This window comes from Calliphora vicina, chromosome 2 (assembly GCF_958450345.1).
Source record: "Calliphora vicina chromosome 2, idCalVici1.1, whole genome shotgun sequence".
NCBI lineage: Eukaryota > Metazoa > Arthropoda > Insecta > Diptera > Calliphoridae > Calliphora > Calliphora vicina.
Window position 1 is genome coordinate 55,316,797 of NC_088781.1, and position 14,864 is coordinate 55,331,660.

The 14,864-nt window shown below is 31.2% G+C and overlaps 1 protein-coding gene across 1 annotated transcript; it reads left to right on the forward strand.

Moving 5' to 3' along the window:
• The first annotated feature begins 2,594 nt into the window (after nt 1–2,594).
• Hrs (Hepatocyte growth factor regulated tyrosine kinase substrate) lies at nt 2,595–14,312 on the forward strand. The gene is made up of 7 exons (XM_065499350.1): nt 2,595–2,774; nt 3,015–3,099; nt 3,170–3,434; nt 11,069–11,305; nt 11,377–11,505; nt 11,641–11,757; nt 12,522–14,312. Exons 1-7 carry the CDS (start codon nt 2,744–2,746, stop codon nt 13,977–13,979), a joined length of 2,322 nt encoding a protein of 773 aa, XP_065355422.1. The 5' UTR covers nt 2,595–2,743; the 3' UTR covers nt 13,980–14,312.
• Nucleotides 14,313–14,864: the final 552 nt, after the last annotated feature.

A 14,864-nucleotide genomic window follows, 5' to 3' on the forward strand; every position in this document is an offset into this window, starting at 1 on the left:
TTGGGGCCGGAACGAAAACAACTTCAAGTAGGTTGTTTTTGGTGCTGTAGGAACGAAATTATTTTAATTATTTTTTTTATTTCAAATTTAAATAAAATCAAAATGAATAAAAAAATACATAAATTTTCTTTATTGGGAGAGGAAAAAATAATAGATTTTGTCAAAAACAATGGAATGCGACATCCAAAATTAAAAAATAATTTCGTTTCTGTTTTAAGTTGCAACGCATCCAACTGAAACGAACACAATTCAGAAACGAGACGGTGACGAACTCCAAGGTTTTTCAGTTTCAGTTTTCGTTATCGGCCTTCTCTCAGCCCTCTAACAGCAGCGAGTATGCAAGGCCTTGGCTCGCAATGACACGCCGTGTAAAATTGAAATGATTTTGCAATGCGGCAAAATGATTTTGCAAGTCCTTGTGTCTGCAAAATGAGGCATTTAGGAAGGCCTCTTTACTGCATCTTTTTCCCGCTGGGTGTTTATACTTTTTGGTTCTACGACAAATACATATGTATTTCGATGTGTTACAAACGCAATGTCAAAATCAATACTATTAAAACCTTTATCATGACAAATTTCTACAATGTTAATTTGCGATTCTATAAATTTAATATCGCTCAATTGTTTACAAGTGGTTCAAAACATAGAGAAAAAAACTCAAACAAAAATATTATTCAAAAAAGTTACACATACGAGTGTTGTTTTTGTTTTCACGTCCCAGCGGGAAAAATATGCAGTAAAGAGGCCTTCCTAAATGCCTCATATTGCAGACACAAGGACTTCTAGCCGCATGGCAAAATCATTTCAAATTTACACGGCGTGTCATTGCGAGCCAAGGCCTTGGGTACTCGCTGCTGTTAGAGGGCTGAGAGAAAACCTATTTATGATGGGCTACTGGTAGCCCACAAGCAATTTATTGTTGAAAATTTGCAAAGAGAATTAATCACAGAGATGCAGAGTATTTTATTTTTTGATATAGATTATTTTCATTTACTCACTTGTTATTAGAAGGGGATTCATAGGGCTTCCTGAATACCTTCTAAGAGCAGGCAGAGTGGAATGAGTATCGGATCTTTTAGAATGAGTAAGTATGCCTTTTAGAAGGCCAAATAATTATGATGTTAAAATGCTCAATGACCAAATTCAATTGAAACTGCATGGCGAAACAATGAAATACAAATCGATTGACACAGTAATGAACGAAGAACAAGCCTTCAATTATCCTACTGAATTTTTGAATTCATTGGAACCAGCCGAAATGCCACCACATACATATATTAACATTAAAGGTTGAATCACCAACTTTGTCCGACACTGTATATCAAAATCGAGATCGAGATGTAATATAAAACAGATGTTTTCTAAGGGTCAGCAATGCGGACCGGGTTCAGCTAGTGTATTTATAAAATATAAATATAATAAACATAATAATAGTTAAACATTTGGAAAAGTTTCCATTGTATTGTCAACTACTATATGTGCCTAAGTCGTAAATAGAACTCTAGTTTTTCCCCCAAAAACAGTGAACATTTTTTCCTTATATCTCGGCAATAATAGACCGCTTATTATTATTATTTATTTGGGGTTTTTCGTATGAAAATTTAAAAAATGAATTCATTATTTATAGAATTTATTTCTTATTGAACATACTTATTTCTTTAAATTTCTTCTTCAAATCCATAACAAAATAGCTTCATAAATTTATTATTTGATTAAATTTTTCTTCAATTCAAATCTAGTACAAAAAGGCTTAAGACAATTTTTTCAATTAATTTTGTAAATGATTTGATTTAACAAAAATGTAATCATTGAAAGTTTGAATAAATTCTGGTATTAATTAACTTTAAAATTAATTCAGTTTAAACAAAGGTTGAATCTAAAAAAATAAATATTAGGAATGGATTTATGGAATGAAAGGCTGACAACGGATTAAGATTTTAGTGAATTAAATTTAATTAATTAAACTCAAATGTGTAATTAAACTCATGATGTGTAGACCTATCAAAGCCGGCGTTGGACATATCGTATAATTGAAAGTCCCCTAGTCCTGCAGAAGTAACATAATTATTCAAATTCAATGCTCTGGCTATCATGAATTGTTCTAAACTTTTTACAAGATTTTAATAATACTAGTATCGCCCGGTCGTCCAAATTCGACTACTTTTAAAACGTTTACTACCACTTTTATGGAAAGAATTTTGAAACAATTTTTTATATTGTATATATATAGAGAAAAGAACCTTTTAAAACACATATGTTTCATCAATATTGGTAGACAATAACATACTTAAAAGTGTACCACAAAAAACGTGTGGTCTAGTTATAAAGATTTAATGTGTGGTCTATTTATATAGATCTAAATGTGAATTTCAAATCATTTATTATAAATATTTTACATAATTTACTTTACACGTCACTTATATACAAATTTACCCAACACTACTACAACACAACAGGGTGCTACGAATAAAACTAAAACCAAATCAACCGCTGTAACGCAATCGAGTAAAATCCCATTTGACATTAAATATCTAATTTGACAGCTGCATTTTTTTTGGTTCATATATTTTTTCTTCCGTAGCATACAAATAAAAAGAAAATCGAGAAAAGTTGCAGTGCAATAGTGAAAAAAGTGGAAAAAAAAGTTATTAAACATTAAAAATTGCCTAGAATTTGTTAAACACCTTAAAAAGTGTCTTAAATAATAACAATTAACGAATAAACTAATTAAAAACAACTAAAAATGTTTCGTACAGCATTTGATAAAAATCTAGGTAAATTTTTACAATCGAAAAAACAACAAAAGAAATTTAATGTTTTTGTTGCAAAAAATTCCAAATGTCCTATAGTACGAGCAAAATGAAAGTGACTCATCAATTATATACAAATAAATTGGTCAAATTATACCAAAAAAATAAACAATAACAATAACTTTGTTCTTTAGTATCTATCTATCAGCCAATATATTATGCATTTTATTTAAATTGTTAAAAACATTTTTGATAAATTTCTAGACACTGCCACCAGCCACTTGCAACTGGAGCCTCAATGGCCCTCCATAATTTTGATTTGCGATGCCATCAATCAAAAGGACACCACGTAATTTCCACTAATAATTCATTACTATTTTTATTTATTAATCTATTGATAAATTATGTTTTATTTTTAGTCCAAAGGCAGCCTTTATGGCCATTAAAAAGAAAATGAACTCTACAAATCCCCATACGGCTTACTATGCTCTATTGGTTTTGGAGAGTGTTGTTAAGAACTGTGGTGCTCCCATGCATGATGAGGTTTTCACCAAGGAAAATTGCACCATGTTTAGTCAATTTTTGGAGTCAACCACCCACGAGAATGTTCGTGGCAAAATGTTGGAATTGGTACAGACATGGGCCTATGCATTCCGTAATTCTGATAAATATCAAGCGATTAAGGTGAGTTGTAAATAAAGAGGAATGTAGTAATAACTGTGCGGCACATTCTGAAATGATAATTCTTAGTTTAGTTAGCAAAATGTCCGTGCAAAGTTTGCTATCTTTTATAATTCTTTGTAAGTTGAGTCATTTTATTTGATAACCCTATCGCACTATGTAGGTATATGTGACAAAAAGAGAGCAAATTTAGAGATGACAGAATTTTATATTTTATTAAGTTAAAAAAACTTCCGTTTGATATCAATGACAAATCTTAGGTCAATCTGCTAGGTTTTTTTATTTTAGAAAAGTTCAGCTTCATTTTCCCGTTAACAGTTTGAGAACTAATTTTAAATTTAAGAGATTTTTTATTATTTTATTATTAAGTAGAAATTTATAACCGATTATGGCCAATAAGCTAGGTTATTGAAAAAAATAAATAAATTACCTTGCCTTAAAGTATTTTTTCACAAAATATGTTTATAGTTTTTGAATCTGCTAATTAATTAACTTATTGTACGAAAAAATTTCAAATAAAAAAATTATCAAAATAAAATAAGTATTGATTGAAATAACGGTAAAACATGATGCTTTTTCATTCTCGCTGAAATTTAAAAGTTTCCACTGCTAAAAAGTATATTAATGTATTTTTGTTAAAATTTATAAATTTTGAAATTTACTATATTTTATTAGAAAATCTTGTAAGTTTTAATTTATCCTAGAAATAGACATATATTTGTTAAAAGGTAATGTTTTTGAAAATTGTAATTACGGAATATATAGCCCAATAATGAAAAAAATTCCCAGGGAGTCTACCTTTTCATTTTTTTTAACATAGAAAGGTTATTCATTTAAAAAAAGGGAAAATTACACTCTGATTTTTTATACTTTTACACAACAAAAACATAAACAAATTCCACAAAAAAAATATAACTTTTTTTGGAATTTTTTTTCTTGTATAGAGTATCGATTTTTTTGAAATGAATACCCTCAGAATTCGAATAGGAAAAATGAGAAAAGGGAAAAAACTCCCAGGGATTTTTGTTCATAGTTGAGCTGATAGTTTTTAACAAAAGTTTCCATTGTATTGTCACTCACTGTATATCATTTTGAAGCTAAATTACATTACAAATAAGTAGTTTAGTGATTACGAAGTGGTTCGATTTAGGTGAAACATGAATGATTTTTACGTAAGCGTGTCTTTGGAGATCATGTTTTTATACAAGTATTTAAATATATGACTTTTCATTTGAATGATTGCATAGAACCTATGCAAGTTCAATGAATTGATTACGTTTTTTCATTTGTGAAAACCATTTATTGTTTTATGACTGCGGAAGATATTTTAAAAGATTTTCGAAAAAAGTCAAATCACATTGAATTTTCACAACAATATTAAACAAAAGTACAATATTTAATTTCATATATTTTTTATATTAAATTTAAAAACACTTAAATTTGTTCGATTTTACTTACATTCACTTTGAACTACATACTTTTAAATTTTTTTAGCTGGGTAGACATAAATTATCTTATCTGAGAGACAACTAACAAAATATCTGATTTTTTAAAAGTAAACAGCATATTTCTGTTTAAATTAAATATATGGGGGATTTCATGTCAAGTGAACCAACTTTTGAAATCGATGTCTTCCGATCGGGATGAAATTTGCACCAAGGTTAGCTCTATTGGATAGTAACTCAGACACAATTTTTCAACAACATCGGTCGAGAACCCTCTGAGTTATAGGGGGTAAAATTTTGACAATTTGGTCAAACAGGGGTTTTTTCTTATCCATGTAACTTATTACCTATTGTTCTTAGCAAAATGTGTTCCAAATAGTATAGATAGCTATTTCTTCGATCTTTCGAAAAAAAATATTTAAAAAAAAAAATAAAAAATTTTTAATATTTTTTTTCCGAAATCAAAAACTTTTTTGACTTTTTTGTAAAATACGCTATTTTTTTTTTTTTTTTTTTCTTAAAATAAAGTTTAGATATTTTCCTTGAACACCTACTTGGTCGCTTAGTGGGATGCGAGTGGGATATCTATCAAAATAAATATTTTGTAACTCAAAACATAAAATTTTTGACTTTTTTTGCAAAATCAAAAACTTTGTTGACTTTTTTTTTTCAAAATGGACCCTTTTTTAATCTTTTTTTTTAGGTCAAACAAAAGCTTAGATATTATCCTTGAAGACCCTTTTGGTCGCTTAGTGGGATGCGAGTGGGATATCTATCAAAATAAATATTTTTTAACTCAAGACTTACAATTTTTGACTTTTTTTTTTGCAAATACGATTTTTTTTCCAAATTTTTTTTGTAGTCAAAAGAAAGCTTAGGTCCATTCCTTTAAGATATTTTTAGTCCCTTAGTGGGATGCGAGTAGGATATCTATTAAAATAAAAATGTTGTAACTCAAGACATTCAATTATTGACTTTTTTTTTGCAAATTCGAATTTTTTTTCAAAATGGGCCCTTTTTTAAAAATTTTTTTTTAGTCAAAAGAAAGCTTAGGTCCATTCCTTTAAGATATTTTAGGTCCCTTAGTGGGATACGAGTGGGATATCTATCAAAATAAATATTTTGTAACTCAAGATATACAATTTTTGATTTTTTGGCAAAATCAAAAACTTTTTTGACTTTTTTTTAAAATGGGCCCTTTTTGTAATTTTTTTTTTGCTATAAAGAAAGCTTAGGCCTATTCCTTTAAGATGGTTTTGATCGCTTAGTGGGATGCGAGTGGGATATATATCAAAATAAATGTTTTGTAACTCAAGACATACAATTTTTGTGTTAAAACATTTATTTTGATAGATATCCCACTCGCATCCCACTAAGGGACTAAAAATATCTTAAAGGAATGGACCTAGGCTTTCTTTTGAGCAAAAAAAAAAATTAAAAAAGGGCCCATATTGGAAAAAAATTTTGATTTTGCAAAAAAAAATTAAAAAAATGTATGTCTTGCGTTACAAAATATTTATTTTGATAGATATCCTACTCGCATCCCACTAAGGGACTAAAAATATCTTAAAGGAATGGACCTAAGCTTTCTTTTGACTACAAAAAAAATTTTAAAAAAAGGGCCCATTTGGAAAAAAAATCGTATTTGCAAAAAAAAAAGTCAAAAATTGTAAGTCTTGAGTTAAAAAATATTTATTTTGATAGATATCCCACTCGCATCCCACTAAGCGACTAAAAGGGTCTTCAAGGATAATATCTAAGCTTTTGTTTGACCTAAAAAAAAGATTAAAAAAGGGTCCATTTTGAAAAAAAAAAGTCAACAAAGTTTTTGATTTTGCAAAAAAAGTCAAAAATTTTATGTTTTGAGTTACAAAATATTTATTTTGATAGATATCCCACTCGCATCCCACTAAGCGACCAAGTAGGTGTTCAAGGAAAATATCTAAACTTTATTTTAAGAAAAAAAAAAAAAAAAAAAAAATAGCGTATTTTAAAAAAAAGTCAAAAAAGTTTTTGATTTCGGAAAAAAAATATTAAAAATTTTTTATTTTTTTTTTTAAATATTTTTTTTCGAAAGATCGAAGAAATAGCTATCTATACTATTTGGAACACATTTTGCTAAGAACAATAGGTAATAAGTTACATGGATAAGAAAAAACCCCTGTTTGACCAAATTGTCAAAATTTTACCCCTATAACTCAGAGAGTTCTCGACCGATGTTGTTGAAAAATTGTGTCTGAGTTACTATCCAATAGAGCTAACCTTGGTGCAAATTTCATCCCGATCGGAAGACATCGATTTCAAAAGTTGGTTCACTTGACATGAAATCCCCCATATATATAAAATATATATTGGGCCAGACATGAAACTGTAATATTCCATCATGACAATACTCGGCCAAATGTTGCAATACCAGTTAAAAACTATAATGAAGTGTTTGGGAATACATATTTGTATTTTTGAAAGTAAAAGGACATTCAATAGGGACTTTCGAACTTTGGTAGTGGCCATGTTGTTGAAGCTGTCGAATTGCATGTCAAAGTTTTTCTTTTTGTCAAATCACCATAAATATTTATAGCGTGCAACAACAACGACGTATGTTTGCTGAATGCTGCCGAATTTGGGACGATACCAATCCACATGAGATCCAAGAGCGTCCAATGCATCCCGAAAAATATAGGCGGCGGCATCGGTCCATATTTCTTTGAGAATGAAGTTTGTCAATGATTACCAACATTTTTTGGCCTGAATTTGGCAACATTTTTGTTCACATTTTTGTAAGATATACGGAATCGACCAGAAGAGATGTATAAAAAACATAGCATGGCTATATATGGACATTTCCACTGAAAATTCCACCCAGACTAAAAAATTAAAAGTTAATCAATTGAAATAAAATATCGCTACGAATAAAATTTATATATACGGAAGTCATTTCCCGTACTTTTATGATGATCGGTACATAATTTGTCACAGCTCCAATATAAGTCCCGCTTCCGAAAATCATTTTAACGAGCATAAATCTCTTAAAAATGTTGGTACCCACATAAAATTCAACAAAAATATGTTTCATATGACATATAACACCAACTTCCGAAAATCATTTACGAAAATAAATTATTGAAATTAAAAAAAATTGTTACTAAGTAGGGTATTATATGGTCATGCTTGACCGACCATACTTTCTTACTTGTTTTATTTTTCTTATTTCTTAACCTAAAAATTATATTGCTTAGTTGCAATATTTTGTCTGAATAAAGTGTTACTTAATTACATACTTCGCAAATACAAAAAAAAACTTTTTACAAATTTAACTTTTTCATTATTTTTTTTTAACATTTCGTCGCACAATTGTCACGTCACGCCACACAGAGGGATGGCTTCATACATTTTTTTGCAAAAATTATAAGGAGTGGTCGTAGAGCGCTGAAATTTGGCACCAAACTAAGAAAAAAATAAAATTTTATCAAAATCGACCACGCCCAACGCCAAATTGATTTTTTTGCATTAAATTGTTTATATCTAAGCAAAACTCTAGAAATTTGGAACGCATACCGAGTTTCAATAAAATCGGTCACGCCCATCGCCCACGAAACCCATACATAGATAAGAATTTTTTTGATATTTCGTTTATTATTCGACAAAAATGTTAAAAATGTTCCGAAAACTTCCAAAAACTATATTTTTTTTTTAATCCAAAAAAGACACTCCCACCTTTAATTTTATTAAAAAAAACAGCTTGGGGGAAAGTGGGGCAAAATTTTTTTTCTCCATGGAAAATCAAAAATAAAATAATTTTTAGAGGCTTATAGATTTGGGCATATCTTCTTAACGGTTCATGGTATAATTTTTTTATTGATGTAGAAATGTTATATTTTTCAAATATGTTATAAACCACTGGATTGCGTGAAAATATAAAAATAAAATTAAATTTTTCTTAAAACTATAAGTGTACATTTCATCTTTAAACATTTCTCTACAAAACTGCATCATTTGATTTTTAATTAATTAACTGTTTGAAAAATTGACTTTTTGACACCAAAATCGCCATGGCGCGAAATGCCCAATAGAGCACTGTTAATCACTTAACAGTCTTGATACTTGAATTTTAATATAAAAAATACGTCTGAAATATGTATCAGAAATAATTTCAGAAATATAAAAAATATTTCAGGTATTTTTTTATTTACGGTGAGTGAGTGCTCTGTTGAAAATGAGCAATGTTAAAAAATGTGGTTTTTGTCTGTGCTAGTTAAATACGAATTTATCTTCACGCTTTACTTTCACTTTTAATTTTTACAAAGTTAAAATTTACAAACAAAAAGTTGTGGATACTTTTATTTTTTTTAAATTTAAAGTATTTCACTATTTATATTAAAAATTTTGAGAAATGCATATATGATTTGATTTAAAAGTATTAAATCCATTAGTGAGAAACACAATCATTGGTTAAAGCCCGGTTAAATTTTTCTCATGTTTAACTTAACAGCAAGTTAAGCTACGCTTAACTACAAGTAAAGAACTACAACTGCAATTTTAATTTTCAAATGCGATAGCGATGTTTTTTGTTGATCTCTTCTAGTAGATAGTAGAGTTGGCTTGTTCATGAACGAACAAGTTCAATTGAACAATTTAGTCAAATGAACAATGTGAAGTTGTTCAATCATCTTGTTCTTTATTGTTCTTTATTGTTCTTTTTATTCACGTTATTCCTTTTGGTCATCTGTCATTATATGAATCTTATATTTTGAAAACGCATTTAAATGGGATTGATGTTGTTTGAATTTTATATAATTCCTTCTTCCTTTCTTTATTATTAAAATCAAATTCATTTTCCAAAAGCAAAAGTGCCCTGTTCGTTTTGTTCACTGCTAAAACATTAAGACAGCAATTGTTCATTCACTTAGTTCAGTCAAACACCACAGAATAGAAGTGAACAACTGAACAAAAAGAACGAACTTGTTCATTTATTTGTTCTGAACAAAAACGACCAATCAGTAAAAAGAACGATTATGCCCAACTCTACTAGATACATATGTATACAAAAATCTTTCAACTCGGATCGAGAAATCTTTCAAAATGTAATTTTATTTTCGGTTCTTTCAATTTATTCAATAAACTAAACCGTTTTTGATTTACGCGAATATATGTTTAAATATATCCTTTCGACTGTCGTTTGCCCAATTGAAATGACGCTATGACGGCTCTTATGAATTCAAAAAATTGTTTTTAATATTTTAACGCAGAATTAGTGTTTTTTCCGCGATAGACAATTGAAGAGACAACATTTCAGTATAACTATTTCTACAATACTTTGTAACATACAAAAGAGCAAAAAAAAAAAAAAAAACAAGAGCGGCTGTACCGAATCTTATATACCCGACACCAAACTAAACTTTAAGATAAATATTAAACAAAATTTAGCTGAAAGTTTGGTTAAAATAATTGTTGGTAAAAAAGAGATTTAAAAAATCGAGGTATTCGAAACAGTTTACGGCAATTTGTGGGCCATTTTTCAAGATTTTAAATAGCAAACGAATATACCCTTACCATTTATATTGAAGGTTATAAAAATAAGTAGACAAAATTGAGATTATCGTAGTTTTTTGCTTATATCACAGCCATTTGTGAACCGATTTTCACGATTTTATATAACAATTGAACTAGGAATATACACGACACATTTATGTATCAATTATGTTTGTAAGTTATTTGGGGACTTTGGAAAGTTGATTTCAACAGACAGGCGGATCGGCGGACATAGCCATCTATAATGATCCAGAATACATACTTTATCGGGTCGCAAATGAAAAAATGTGTAAATTACAAACGGAATGACAAACTTATATATTCCATTGCCACTCATGGTGAAGCGATAATAACAAGACACTCACTGGTCAGTCAGTCATTGAGGGTTGTTAAATATTAGTTAATTTAATTAAGAACCTTATGGCAAATGCAAAGAAAAAAAAACAAACATTAGTATTTAATTTAACCTTTAACTAAAAGCAACATAAATTGTGTGTGATTTATTTGATTAAATAAATTTAAATTAATGAAAAAAACTTTCCAATGAGTTCTGAAGAAGAAGATTTTATTGTAGATGATGTGTCGTCCGATGAGGTGGCATATTATTGTTTTGTTTTATTTCATTTAATTTTGCAAATAACATTTATTTGTATTTTATTTTAGGATACTATGACCATATTAAAAACCAAAGGTCACCCCTTTCCCGAACTAAAAGAAGCCGATGCCATGTTCACCATGGACACCGCACCCAACTGGTCGGATGGTAAAAAATGTCATCGTTGTCGTGATGATTTTTCATTCACTAATCGCAAACATCACTGCCGCAATTGTGGTCAGGTGTTTTGCGGTCAATGCACCAGTAAACAGTGTCCTTTACCTAAATTTGGTATTGAAAAAGAGGTATGTACTGGTTTTCTGGGTGGGTGTAGAAAAAAAACTAACTGATTTCGTTCTGGCTGTGTTTGTTTAAGGTACGTGTTTGTGATGGTTGTTTTGTGCAATTGCAACGTCCCACTACTGTTAAAGCGGCCACTGCACGCACAGCTGACAGTGAATTGCCGGTGGAGTATTTAAACAGTTCGTTGGCTCAGCAAGTGCAGGTAAGATATGTTTATTTATTTATTTAATTTAGCTTGTTTATTTAAGTTTGTTTCTTTTTTTTTAACATTTCTTTGTTGTGTTTTGTTTGGAGATTGTGTTAAAAATTTATTTTTGTTTTGATTTGTTTTTTAAAGACGCCTCCCCGTAAAACGGAGCAAGAATTGAAAGAGGAAGAAGAACTACAATTGGCTTTGGCATTGAGTCAGTCCGAAGCAGAAAGTAAAAAACAACAGCAGCAACAACAACAACATGTATGTATACATATAATCTTTATTAACTATACGAGTACGCTACCATCAGAAGTGATGGCGTTCTATGTTTTGTTGTTGTGTTTGTAAGATGAAATCTACTTTTAGGAGAACTAAGATATTTTAATGTTTCCAAATAGTGCTGGTTCAGTTGTTATTCAGTTTTGGGAAAATCGGCCCACAATTGGCTCAGATATAAGGAAAAACTTAGATTTTTGACTTATTTTTTTTATCTATACCTGGATTACTCAGTCATAAACATAGATGGTATGGATATTTAATGATAGACATTTACAACGACGTATAGAAATTCGGACTAATAATTTGTCAAAATTGGGAAAAATGTTTTTTCACCAAAATGTTGTTCAATCTTTATCTTAACTTCTTTGGTGAAGGGTGTATAAGATTCGGTACAGCTGAATACTCTCTCTTGTTTTTAATTCTAATGTTATATTTCAAATTTTTTTCACCAAAAACAAATTGTTCCAGTACTCGCCAGCTTTGGTGGATACATACAATTTGAATATAATTTGTTGTCTGTAAATTTGAGGATTTTCCAACAAATATTGACCTGTGTAGGCGAATTTAAATTCGTTATTACCTTATCACACTTCCGAAACACATTTACTTACACAATTTTATCTTATCTCTCTCTCTAGTAAATGCAATGAAAACAAAGCAAATTATGATTTATTTTGTTTTGCTTCTTATTGAAATCAATTTAATGTATTTCATTGGGATTTTTCTTTATTTCAACAAACATTTAGTCTTTAACGGCCTCGTCTTATCGCTTGCCACAACGTACACCCAGTCCTGAAGCACCACCAGCACCCAAGGAACCACAACCCGAAGAAACGAATCCCGATTTGGCCAAATATTTAAATCGTTCTTATTGGGAGCAGCGCAAAGTTAGTGAATCACCCATGGCTAGTCCCTCGGCACCCAGTCCCATGCCGCCAACACCACAACCCCAGCAGGGTCTACAGCAGCAGATGTCATTGAACGCCAATGATTTTCGACCCAAGTCAACGGATGAACAAAAGATTGATGAATTTGCTGCCAATATGAGGACTCAGGTGGAGATATTTGTGAATCGCATGAAATCGAATTCGAGTCGTGGTCGCAGCATCTCCAATGACAGTTCAGTGCAAACGCTATTCATGACCCTAACCGGCCTGCACTCCCAGCAGCTGTCCTACATCAAGGAATTGGATGACAAGCGCATGTGGTATGAACAATTGCAAGACAAATTGGTGCAGATCAAAGATTCTCGTGCCGCATTAGATGATTTACGCAACGAGCATGCTGATAAATTACGACGCATGGCCGAGGAACAGGAACGCCAGCGTCAAATCCAGATGGCCCAAAAACTGGAGATAATGCGCAAAAAGAAACAGGAATATTTACAATATCAACGACAATTGGCTTTGCATCGCATTCAAGAGCAGGAGCGTGAAATGCAAATGCGCCAGGAACAGCAAATGGCCCAATATCGCATGAATCAGACAGCATTTCCTTTCATGCCCAATATGGCGGGTATGCCACCTCAAGGTTCACCTTTACCTCAAATGCCTGGTGTCTATAATCCATACTCGCCTAATCCCACTACAGCAGGGGCCGGTGTTGTTGGTATGCCGCCCTATACCACACAGGCGGGCATGACGGGTGTATTGCCTGGCATGTACTCTCATGCTACTATGCCTGGGCAGCCACAACAACCACCGCAAATGATGCTGCAACAACCACCAATAAATCAGCAGCAAATGGGAAATCCAATGAATAATATGATGGCAAGAGCTCCACAAATGACAGATCAACAGCAGACAACTGTTACTCAGCACCAACAACCTCCTACTACACAACAACAGCAGCAGCAGCAACAACAACAACACCAACACATGCCACCACAACAGCAACCACAATTAGCCCATGTAATGTTGCAACAACAACAAACCATTATGCACGGACAATCACCCATACCCAACATTGTTAGTCCCACAGCTGCACCACCACAACCGCCACCACAACAACAACAACAGGCCGCTCCTCCAGCACCGCAACAAATACCACAAGCTCAACCAGCTGCTCCCTTACCCACACCACAGGCCTCATCTCAAATACAAGCTGTTCAATCAGCTCCAGCTCCCCCACAAAATGATCCCGAACCAGCAGCTCCACCTGCAGTCGAAGAACCTGCTACCGCTGAATTAATAAGTTTCGATTAAATGCTTAAACTTTTGAAGTTTTACTAATTTACACACACTGTTTTATTTTTATTATTAAATTCAGTTTGGTTTTTGTTTTCTTTTATATTTTTTTTTTTATTATCGCGTATATTTATCATTCCTTTTTTTAAATAAACGAATCGAAATTAAGGATAATACATTTTGTATTTGAGATATTTCTGTATTATTATTTTATTTGTTCTTTAAAACTATTACAATTACAATTATTATATTATTAAACAAGGAAAATGCTATAAAAAAACTATATACTAAAACATATTATTGCAATGGTTTTATTAAATAAAATTTATATTACTCCTATTAAATAAATAATTTGCTTTTATTTTGCCAATACATATATTTGTTTCTTGTTCTTTGGCTGTGTGATAAAATAAAACTGCTGCTTATTTTCTTGAAACCTCTCTGGCCACTCCAGTATTCCATGTAAAAATTAAAATCTTCACATTTTTAACTGTTGTCTGCATCGGGGTAGTTATCACCCAAGCATATACAAGCTGAACAAAATGTACTTGGCGATTTAAATGCACATCAAGATAGTTGGTATTCTCAATTGCCAAACGATCTCCGAGGTATTTTCATTGCGGACCAGATATACGATTCTGACATCAGTGCGATCAATAATGACTTATGTACTAGAGTAACTTGAAGATTTTTAAGATCTCCAGACATTTCTATTGTATGACCGTTGCACCAGATGCCAAACACAAACTGCACACATTCCCGTCTTGATCACTGTAGAGAAACCAAGCAAATTCGTAGAGCTCGTTTGTAAACTATAACGAATCTAACTGAAATAGCTTTTAAAACAATATTGCTGCAGAAAGAATGAGCATGTTTTTAGACATACTGTTCTCAAGCGGCAGG

Coding starts and splice junctions, on each gene's coding strand:
- Hrs (XM_065499350.1), top strand. CDS start 2,744: ATGTTTCGTACAGCATTTGATAAAAATCTAG. Junction 2,775..3,014: donor AGCATTTGATAAAAATCTAG/GTAAATTTTTAC, acceptor ATAAATTTCTAG/ACACTGCCACCAGCCACTTG. Junction 11,306..11,376: donor AATTTGGTATTGAAAAAGAG/GTATGTACTGGT, acceptor TGTTTGTTTAAG/GTACGTGTTTGTGATGGTTG.